We start from the raw sequence: 12,081 nt of genomic DNA, 5'->3' as shown, positions 1-12,081 counted from the left end.
ATGAGTGTACTATTAATAAAATACTTGTCATGCACAAAAATTTTACACTGCAACAAAGCACAAAAGACCTAAAATATATGAAATAAAGTGAAGAATGTGTGACTTTTTCAGTTTTTCATTTTAAATAATACTAGGAATGATTTTTATCAAATCTTTTAAGAGAAAAGTATGAGATTTTTTTTTTTGAGACAAGGTCTCACTTTATAGTTCAGGCAGGCTTTGGACTCACTATGTAGCCCAGGTTGGCCTCAAACTCACAGCAAGGCTCTTGCCTCACTCTCTCCAGTGCTGGGATTACAGGTGTTTGCTACCACACCTGGCAAGATCTGTTTTGTTTTTTTTTTTTAAAGTAACAATGACTGAAAGAAAATAATTAGATTGAAAAACAGCATAATGAATACTTTAGAAATGGTCACAAAGAAGTGTGTTCAATGAAGAAAATATGAATTAATATTTTATTACAAAAGAGGAATTGGTGAAAAATATAGGGTTAGTGGAGCAGATCTTACAAAGCATAATGATAGACTTCTCAATTAATAATGGGCGTCCTCAGGGAGGATGTATCTTCCAGTTTCACAGGGTATAAGCTGGTATAGTATCCCTTTATCAAACATGGTATCAAAGTGCTAAGACAGCAATGGCTGAATAAAGAATCATGATGGATAAGATTAAGAGTTTCCCACCATACCCTAGAGTAATTTTGAGACGGCAGCAGAGGACTTCTAACCTAAATAGATAGCTATAGAGACAGATGAATGGGCTATTGAATCAGAAGAATCCTTGATTTTAGGAAGGGAAAATAGTGTCTAAAAATTGGAAATATTTTTGACATAGTAACAAATGCAATGGAGAATGAGGAAACAATCAATCCCTGTTGGAAATAATCCCCCTCTAGCAAAGACAAGCAAGAAGAAACACAATGATGAGTCAGACTCATACTACTTATTCTTTTTTAGATAATTGGTGGTCCAACGTTTCTGTGCAGTCATCATGTTCTTCAAAAATAGGAAAGGAGAGAGTTGGGCTGGGAAAATCCTAAGTGAGCATAAGTCATAAACAACTAAGATGCTTGACTTAGCAAGATGGGTCTCCCTGTTACTGCATGGGTATAAAAATTCTTGACCTAAGTGAAGATCACTTTTATAAAGCAACAGGGAATGCTATGCTGTTTCAGATTGGTTAGATTCAATCATACTATATCTGATACAGTAACACATCGACCTATTTAAGGACAGAATGTCAGGCCTCAGGGAAGGGTTTCTCTCTTTCTCCAGAAGATCTAGGATTATTTAAGGTTGTATTGGAAAAATACTTTTACTGGGATAACTGCAATCTAATATAGACACTAGTTTCTGGGAAGTCATCAATAAGTCATTTGAAGAATCAGTACACATTTGTGAGATCTCCAAGAGACATTAAACAAGAATAATCACATGTAAGTATAAAAAAGCCATAAATAGCTAAAGGATTAATTTAATTTATTGCATCTTTTGTCTTCTTTTAATAATGGGCTCTATACTTTATTTGAAAATAATTAAAATACATTTCCTAAACCCATTTCTTTTCAATGGAAGACTCTACTGAAAGGTATTTTAATTTTACTATTCACTTTTTTGTATTTGAAAGATCTCTCTAAAGAATCTGATTTTAAACTATAATGGGCTAAATATTGAGTTTGGGTGGATATATGTGAATTTTTCTCATTATAAAGTGTGATGGCCCTTTTGGCTTCAAATACTGGCTCCAACAGATGTCAATTATGTTATCTTGAGCAAGTTACTTAATCTTTTGGTTCCTTAGTTTCCTAATTTGGAAAATAAGAGAAGTATATGTGAATCAAAATGATATATGTGATGTGCTTGGATCAAGGTCCTGGTTTTAGTAAGAAAGGCCTAAAATTTACTACTTATTAGTATTATGATTGCTATTTCTATTTTTTTATAACACAGGCCATTTCTGCTCATATTATTCTACAATCAACACTGATATAAATAAGGAACTTTTTGTTATTTCCAAAACAATATTTTCAAAGTTTTGCTCAAAAGTGGGCAGACTAAATTGTGCTAAATTAAACAGCAAGATTTCCTCTTGTATTTTCCTAATTAGGCTCTCTACATATTTGTAGTCTCAAATACACTTCAAATCCAAGTTTCCCAGTTCTCAGTTCAAGGTCCCAAACACATTTCTAATATAATGCCTATATTAATCTAGTTTTTATATAATCGTGTGAAACATTTCTAATCATTCCTGCAGTTCTGACATTATTCCTTGCAACTCCTTCTTACAAATGCTGCCATACTTCTATATTTTTTGATATCTTTCCCTGTCAATGTGGTACCCCTCCAGGTGTTGTCCCCACAACAAAATTCTACTTATTTCTTAAAATATGATTCAAATGTTAAATTCTGGTGGACCTCACAATGTTTTACAGGAAATAAAATAATGATTCCCTTCTGTATTATCAAATATGCAGGACAAATCACCTTCTACCTTGTGCTAGGGTTGTTTAAGTACATGCACTAATGATCTATACATTTAGGTTCACATATACTTAAGGCTCGGGCAGGATTAACACTCAACTTACTACATGTCCCTCCTGACCTTACTCATAGTAAATACTAAATCAGTCATTGTTAAACACAAAATATAATTCAAAGGTTTAAATAAGCATGATCATTATATTCCCTCAATAAGGAGTGCATGAGTCTAAAATTCCCCTATCACATCATCTAACACTAGAAGTTAACAAGTCCTAAATACTTAGTTAGATATGAGAACAATAAAACTGGTCTTGCCTACTTAAGGTGCAAATTGTAAAAAAGAAGGGGGGATGTAATTTGTCTTTGTTCTCTTTTGTATCACTATCTACCTTAACACGATGACTTTATGTAATTTGTTCGTCATACTTATCCGGACAGCTAAAATTGAGAATACATTTTGTCATACTGGTTTTTAATAAAAATTAAAATTTACTGGTTTTAAATAAAAATTAGATTCCTATCTATATACATCATTGCTTTAATTCTTAGCTTCATGTTGTATAGGTGTATCTATCCCTTAGGTACTGGTTGTATTCTAAATTATTCTTCCTTGAAGAATATTCTTCCTTTTAAACTTTTCTTTTTAAATAAAAAATGTATTAACTTGGAAATGTTATAGATTTAGAAAAGATGAGACACACTATGAAAGAAATGCATTGATTATTCACTAATGAGGTAATTTAACTCCTTGTAGGAACAGTTGGTTAGATACACATTAAAAAATCCCACAGAAATTGGTGTACATAAAAATGAACAAAGTTGTTTCAGAAGGAGTGCTGTTTTCAAATTAAATGATCTGAGGAGGCATTCAAAATCAAATAAAAATTTATCTTCATATAACATTTTAAACCTTGTTTTAAAAATGCCAAATGGACATTTTTAGACTGAATTAACAGTCCTAATTGCTAATGATAATGAAAGTTACTGTCAGATTATATTCAGTTCATTAGTAGATAAATCAATTTGGGAACTGTCCAGATTTCAATATGATAACTGACCACCTTCCAAAATAAAGGGCTAAATACTTTTTTATTACATAAATCTTAGCTGTCTTAAATCCTATTTTTTTTTGTTGAAAGAGTATTATTTCACATCTGGGCTCATTTCTTTAAAGTCTATCAAAAACGTAAATTCCACTCAGATTACTCTTGATGGATCCAGAGAGAAACCATTTATTTATGTTGGCAGTGGTGATTGAAGGCCATACTGTCACAGAGACTCAGCTTTCCCTCAAGGTCAATCAGCTGAAATCTGCAGGGAATTACAATATAGTCCTAAGAGAAGGCCATAGATGATCGCCTATAGATGAGAAGCTTACATTTGCGTTACCAGTGGCATAGGACAAATTGAGAAGCTTTATTTTCTCTACTTAAACAGTTAAATCAAGTTAAAAATAAAACAAATTCAAATTTATTGCATTGATATAAAAATATGTATTTGAATACAGTATACACTAACTATTCAAATAACAAACTTGTGAAGAATCTTTCTGGAAAAATATGTTAATATTTGCCAAGTTTTGTAAAATAGTGAATGTAATGTTTTAGTTTATATTTTTCATCAAGTCATTACTCAAAAATTTTATATTTTAGTTTTTATAACAACATTCTATTATTTATCCAAAATATTTACTGTAATGCTTTTAGTGGTAGCTTAACTTTTTTCCTCATTGTTTTTACTTGTTCTAGGCTTTTAAGTAGTGCTCTTTCAGATCTTTCTTCATTCTTTTACCCACTCACCCATAATTTTTTGTGGTTCTCAATATAAACTAAAAATATTATTCTAACCAATGGCTGGTTCTCTACAACTGAGTCTAAAACTTCATTTTAAAAGGGAAACATACCACTTGAATCACTGAGTAATATAATACTTTTCTTAATTAGAAAAATAATCAATTAGTAAGTGATATCTAGTACTTTCCCAACATGTCCTCTCATATCTGTAAGGACAAATCAGTGTAAGAGGAGCATTAGCAATTTGAATCGCATCTCTTTAGTAGTACCCTTTCCTTTTTTATGGTGGTATTTCCAGTGCCTGACAAATGATAGGTGCCAATTTCAGATATCTTTCATTCAAATAAGGTGGAATAGGCTTTTAGATTGAGATGGAAATGCAAAACACTTTCTGATGTCAATGGGTTGATGTGAGATTCCCATTGTGGCAGGAGTTAAATTTGCCTCATTATTAAACCTCTCCATATTAGCACATTTGAACATAAATTCTTGACAGATGTTTTATTTCACCAACCATGGATTCTAAATTAAAACCATGGGCATATTTTAGCAATCTCAAGGGCAATGGGGAAGAAGCAGAGAAAGAGAGGAGAGATTGTTAGCAGCTGTGTGAAGAGGTGGACGAGGGTTCTCAGCAAGAACTTAATGAAGAGGAGAAAGAGGCATCACACAATCTGAAAAGATCTTATGGCTTGAGCTATTCACTAGAGTGCCAGGTAAGCAATGGAGGTCCTCAGAAAACTTGGAAATCAGATATTCTTTAACTCATATGATGTTATCTGTAAAGGCTGTGATTAATCTAAACCATTAAGTTCAGCTCTGTCAAGGTAAGGCCTTAATCTGAACAGACACTATTCACTAATTCTGGCAAAGAAAGTTTGGGTGTTGGAGGCACTAAGCATTTGTAAAACTGGAAGTATTTTTCTGAAGAACTAATAACATGTTGTGAGAAAAAAATTTAGAAGTAAAATGATTCTATTTTATGATGATGAAGAAAGTCATCAGTAGAGTTGCTCAACTAGACCACTTGTAAGGCTGGAAGGGCAAGAGGTCAGCTTTGAGTGCTGGCTGGAAATGAGTATTTTATGCGATGTGATCAATTAAATCTTTAGTCCAATATCATCTTACTTTGACAAATTTTAAAATCCTTTCACGCATATAATCTAAAGAAAATGTATTTTCATAAAACTGTTGTAATTCAGTCCTTTGGAACTTCTTAATTGGTTAATCTGAAGTAGAACAGCATTACTTATTCCAAGATTCTAAATGTGCTTAGAGTAGAAATAGAGCTGGCTTCTGTTTTAATCACACTGAGTAGTATGCATGGTCAACCAGAATGTCAGCAGTGTTGACCCCATTCAGCCTCACAGCTCAGGGAGACTGACTCCTCTCTTTAGTAGATTTGTGATTTTGAAATCAAAACCATCTTAATTCTCTGCTTCCATTCATACCCTTTGCATGAAGAAATGTATTATCTCTGGGACGCTAAATCAATGCTGGGGTCTCTGCTAATGTTGACATTCTGCTATGCTACACCATGATACAAATGGCATTTCTGACCAGCAAGGGAGTTTCTAAAGCACGCACAGTTGGCTACCTATGTGTCTGGGAAGAAGTGCAAGTTCTATGAAATATATCACTCTGTGCAGGAACCAGCGAGTCAGATAACAATAAATGTTACTGTCTTGCTCCTTAGAGATTACCATCTACAATTACAGAAATAAGCTTGTATGAAGTATGAATCCTGACTCCACCCATCAGATGGAGAGTTCAACTCTTACATCATGGTAATAATAGAACTAGAAGCCTGTAAAGAAATCTAGGTGAAATCTTAATTTACTATCAAAGCTAACACAACATGAGTACACAGCAAATTCTCAAGACATGCACATTATGAGTCAATGTACATTTTGATAAAATTAACTTTACCATATCAATAGCATGCAGTTTCATAGAGGATACACTGTAAATAGAAAGCATTTTTTGGTTTTGAAAAATAGCATATTAAGCAACAAAATTCTCAATATCATTTTTAAAAAACAGAACACACCACCTGAAAAGATTAAAATAATCACAGCAGAGCTCTGCATTACCACATAACTTACTGGATGACAAAAATCTCCTTGCGTCTAAAGAAAAATGAAGAGTATCTGGAAGTAGAGATTCATTATTTATTTAGTATGCAAAACATATTGCATTATTTTAGATATGCTACCACAATAACATGGATATTAGGTATCTTAAATTTCATTTTACTTTATTTCTTATATTCTGGATTCATAGGGGGTTTTTTTGCCATTGCTTTCAAAGATAGATTAAGACAATGAAAAACTGACCCAAATCTATCAAATAGTGATGACAAATAAATACAAACTATTTTAGATAGAGATTCACATATTAGTCAAGGATAACGTATTCTGATTTAAACCAAAATGAGAATAAAACTACTCATGGCTTTCCAGTTTCTGCAAGTTTGTCCTGCACTAAAATGCCACCTTTTCTTTACTGTGTATCGTGAGACAGTAAGTAAATCAAAAGCAGCAGGTCTTTCCTTAGAATTATTCACAGCACACAAAGAAGTTATTGCAGAATAGCCCAGGTCCTTGGCTAATAGAGTTTACATTGATCTCTATTTTGTTTCAGAGTTAAACATAGTGCACATATACACACAAATGTAGGTGTATCTTGATACCTCAGAATCAGACACACTAGGCTAGCATCTTGGCTCTTCTGTTTACTAGATATATGACCCTAGACAATTACTTAAACAATTTAAGGACATATATTTTTATCTGTAAATTGGGGACATAAGTACCTACTACAAAGGATTTAAAAAGTTAAGTGAAATTATTACATCCAATGTGATGAGGTAGTAGTTGCTCATAAACAATAGCGATTCCCTTGTTAGCAATTCAATTTGTGAAATTAGACTGACATAGTTTTTAACTTCACCAAAATAAATAACAATAATAACAATACCTAATGCATTTTGATTTAAGTTGACAATGCACACTCACAGAATTCTTTGAAGTAGTAAACTTCCCAAAGACATGATACATTTAACAAAAAATTCAATATGCACATTTCTAAAGATATTGAAAAAAGGAAGTCATGAAGAAAGTTTCCATTAAAAATAGCAATTTTACAAATCACTCAAAAATTTGTTCCATTTTGTTGGAAGCATTAATTCTCTTCATGATTACTGATTTGGACATTCAAACTTAAAATAATGTCCCATTACAATAACTCAACTAAAATAGGCAGATAAATAAATGTAAAATGTGCACAAAATTTTGGGAAAAATTTTAAAAGCCTAAAAGAAATTAAATTTTTGTCAACATTAATGTTGTTTTACTACTTTTTTTTCCTGATTTAGTTACCAGAGGAAACAAAACTTCTTTAACAATTATGTAAAATAAAGATAATGAAAAATAAATTTTTATGCAAATTTTTAATTTGTGAAAGTTCTGTTGGGTTATTTAATTTTCTTGGGAAGGCAATTTGTGTTACAAATAAACTAAAGACAATCCTCAGCATCAGTCAGCTTAGTAATTTTATTTTTTGATGCCAGGGATCGAACTCTCGTCCTTGTGCTTGCAAGGCAGGCGCCAGAACCACTGAGCTAAATCCCCAGCCCTAACTTAGTGATTTTTAATGATACAAGTCTGTGTCTTATGTGTGTGTGTCTACTGATCATACCAACAAATAAATTCTCCTAGAAATCCTTCTCACCTTAGAAGATTAAGTGGCTGTGTTTTTCAGGAGCCATCACAAAAGATCATTTTATCAGAGAACAAAAATCCAAAGGCCATTTCTTTATTTAGTGAATGTGGAATCCATGATCCCAAAATATTAAATAACCTTTCTAAAGAGTGCAGCTTGCATGGCCTAACTTCAATCTAATAGAAAAATGTGCATTTTAATAATATAATTATCAGTCTAATTAAGAATATAAAACATTATCATAGCACATCCCTAAATGTTCTCATGGAATTAAGAAATACTAAATCTTGGGGCCAGGGATTTAGCTTAGTGGTCCCGCCGCCTGCCTCGCAAGTTCAAGGTCTCAGTACCAAAAAAAACAAAAAGAAAAGAAAAGAAATACTAAATCCTAACTTGACTTCTGTTCTCCTTTGGGAAGAAAGAGCATAATGTGGAAAAATGTATCTTCGAACTCTTTGTGAAAAAAGATGGAATATAATTAAATGAGAGTATGCACACAAAAATATTTCAGGGTGGGCTTTAAAATGTAAGCTGAAAACAAAATAGCTACCTAATTTCTTTTTTTTTGTACCAGGGATCGAACTCTGGGCCTTGCGCTTGCGAGGCAGGTGGCAGCACCACTGAGCTAAATCCCCACCTAATTTCTTAATTATAAGACTGCAAGTCTTTAAAAGTAGTACCAAATGTTATGTTTTTGTCACTTGTTAACTGTTAAATTAGTATTTTAATTATGGATTAGATGTTCTTTTCTTTCTTTATTTTTTTTTTGGAACTGGGGATTGAACTCAGGTCCTTGCAATTGCGCAGCAGGCAGCAAAACCACTTAGCTAAATCCCTGGCCCAAGATGTCCTTTTCTTATCACTTCTCTTTAGCCACATGAAGACATACAACACTAAGGAAAATTATAAATTCATTTTAACATGAAAAGTTTGGTAGGCTGGAAGAAAAGGGACATATCTAAAATTCGAGTAAAAAGTCGAATGTTATGTTAGCTGGATTAATTTAAAGAAAACTAGTATCTTTCCTGGAAGATTGAAGATACATGAATAAGTTGCTAAACTATATAGAGAGCTAACTTGAACTCAATCCTTCATTTCCAAAAAGCTACCACAGGTCTCTGACTTTGAAGAGATTTAGATCTTCAAGAACAATGAAGACTTGTCAAGCTCCACTGACAGGCCCTTATGTATATGTGCATGTAGCAAATTACTTTTTTCTTAGTCTGTTGTCATGAACAGTGACATGAAAAATCATAGATCTCTGTAATAAAGTTGATATTCAACCTACTTAGTTGTCATTTTAATAAAATTTTTGTAATAAATACAGCAGAGCATATTATTATGTACCATTGGGGTTACAAATAAGTATGTTGTATCATAACAAATAAAAAAGTAAAAAATACAGAAATGGATACTTTCAATTTTTCTATTGGTGGAATAAATACTAATTTTCTATGGTGTGAAAAATAAAAATTATTCAAAATATTATTTCACTTTTGCAGCCTTTTACAAATAATATGATATATAAACAAATAAGGAGAGAAGGAGGAAAATAAATACAGAGGAGTCAAGGTCAGCCCTTGAATTATCAATATCCTATAATAAACAACCTGAAGAGCCTTGTGCAGGTTTCCATGACCCAAAACTTCCCTGTAGCTGCCATGACAGTCATTGTAAAAGTCAAAAGTTTGTGATTTTTGATAATGACTGTGTTCAGTGTTCACAAGTGGAGAACGGGGCAAGATGTAAAAACACATAGCTGAGGGGAACAAACCTCAACCAAGATTCTGCAGCCTAGAACAGTAACTTCCTTCCTAAAAAATACTTCCTTCCATACTATGTTTTTTTCATTTTATCTTATATTTCCTTAAGATTTACTTATTCATAAATTGGGGGAGGTTAGTAAAGATTCTTTTTTTAAAAAAGTGAAAACGCTCTTCAAGTGATACGGGCTCCTTGAAGTTCACATTTTTATTAAAAACAGGGTTAACTAAGATTTTCAAGTAGCAAAAATTGTACTGAGAGAGCCAAAGTTAGCACTGTATACTTTCAGGTGTACGAGGAAGGGACACAAAAGAAACTCGGGCTCCCAGCTTGTGAAGGGAGCACAAATAATTGAAAAACTATGCAGAAAGTGAATAGAGAAGGAATTACTGAAATTCAGTTGAACCTCCATTGGAAGAGAAGAAATCTTTTATTTTGCACTGTGACCTGTTGAGGCCCAGGACACAGCCTAGTACTAATAATGTTGCAGTGTTTCCATGATACGGTTTGGCTTTAGTGGTTATGTTGGTAATCTACTGACCTATTATACACAGTTTTTTCTTATGTGAAAATTATGTCTTAAGTAATATCCAATCATCTTATACTTAAGTCTTTGTAAGACTACCTGGAAGGTAGTGGAATGAGAAGAGAAGGGAATGAACTATTAGAATGTAAACAAAGATCGATATCCAAATGTTTAAAAAGTAAATTTTCACATTCTACAAACCAAAATTTCCTGCAATTTAGTGATAATGCTAAAGAACTATTTTGTAGCATTGGGAAGGACAATGCCCCTGAGGTGATGCGTCCCACTATAACATATATTAGATATTTTTAGACATGCTGGAAATATGCTTACAAGTCAAAATATTATGTGAAGACCAACTTTGAAAAATGACAAGTACAAATGAATTATTTTTAATCTTCGGTGTGTTTAATGCCCTATTTTAAAAACCACAGTAATTTTAAAATGAGAGAGCCATGTAATACTTGTTACTAATCTTGTACTTAAAAGCATCACATATTGTTGGATTTTATAAGGGCATAAACTGTTAAGACAGCCTGTTGATAGCTTTCATTAAGAATTTGATGAATTATCTTAATAGACAAGTTTTAAAATGCATTAACATTTTGAATAATTTGAATAATTTAAAAGAATTTTAAAATTTTTTATTTAAAACTAAGCACTTTACTATAATTTCTAATACATACCAATGAAATGCTTATGTACACAGTCACACATTTGAAGGTAAATTTTTACTTTGTGTTTACTTTTTAAATACTAAGCAAATTTAAAAATGAAAATGTCATATACAGATTAGACTTTCATGTAGTTTTATATTAAAATAAACTTATAAATGTAATTTAAAAACTTGTAACTTAATTGTGGACACTTCTAGAAAAATCTGATGCACAAGAAATCCATCCTTAAATCTATAAAATGAATTATTAAACAAAGTGTTAAAGGTTTAATGTGTAGAAATATTTGTCTCAGGAAAAAAAATCTTAGTTGAACACATTATAGTCCAAGGTTCATACTGAACTCAAAATATTAGGAAGATTAAGTGATTTTCTGAACGCCAGTGAGAAGTATGTAGAAGACGGAGGTCACCCTTTGAAAGAAGATCTCTGTGACCTGTGTAAATTGGAGCCCCACAAACACTTCCAACAAGCATAGGTCAGGACAGGGTCATGGCTCCGGGCCCTCTGGACCACTGCTCGCCCAAGGGAGTGTGCTCACCGTGTTAATCTCTCGTCCTTCAGCTCCAGGTCCGCCACTGTGATGAGCTGATCCAGCTTGAATTTAGTGTCAATAGTTTCTGCATCCTGAGGAGAGTATGTGCCACCTTCTTTCTGCTTCTGTCGAATTCTAAAATAAGTGCAGTGAAGCCCAAGGGGGGAATATCATATGAAAACATATGAAATTAGGTTTAGTTTTCTTTCAAGGAAATACAATGAGTCAAATGATTTCTTTGTTGTAATCACTTCTCAGAAGATGTGACAATTTTATAGCTATTCAATTTCTTTTATCTGTTTGAATTTCATAGAACTTATTCAAATATCTTTTTTAAACAAGATGTTTGACACTCCAAATTTAATGATATTTAGTTGATCAAGGGCTGAGCAAATGGCACATTAAAACTGAGCACAGTAAAACTGAGGCTGCAGCCTGTTTCTCCTCTCTCTGTCTCATTGATTTGTCATAGCAAGAAAATATATCAAAATAAGAATTAACACAAGTGCTAAAATACAACGCATTGTTTTTGCATACTGAAACACCTCTACATGCATGCAAATACATAAAAGTGGTTTTCGAACTG

The 12,081-nt window shown here is 32.7% G+C and overlaps 1 protein-coding gene and 1 long non-coding RNA gene across 4 annotated transcripts in view; one reads left to right on the top strand and one right to left on the bottom strand.

Moving 5' to 3' along the window:
- The window catches only part of Ptprq (protein tyrosine phosphatase receptor type Q), a 219,513-nt gene that overhangs the window by 28,624 nt on the left and 178,808 nt on the right, over positions 1-12,081 (bottom strand). The window contains exon 35 of the mRNA XM_021258496.2: positions 11,502-11,630. Coding sequence (XP_021114155.2) covers positions 11,502-11,630 — 129 coding nt within the window. The remainder of the gene's footprint in view (positions 1-11,501; positions 11,631-12,081) is intronic.
- The window catches only part of LOC110349214 (uncharacterized), a 93,549-nt gene that overhangs the window by 62,058 nt on the left and 19,410 nt on the right, over positions 1-12,081 (top strand). The window lies entirely within an intron of this gene.

Source organism: Heterocephalus glaber, unplaced genomic scaffold (assembly GCF_053883595.1).
Source record: "Heterocephalus glaber isolate CG9 unplaced genomic scaffold, H.glaber_assembly_v1.0 deba00001572, whole genome shotgun sequence".
In the NCBI taxonomy this organism is placed as follows: domain Eukaryota; kingdom Metazoa; phylum Chordata; class Mammalia; order Rodentia; family Bathyergidae; genus Heterocephalus; species Heterocephalus glaber.
The sequence above is the reverse complement of the archived record's forward strand: the minus strand, read 5'-3'. Positions and strand labels throughout refer to the sequence as shown.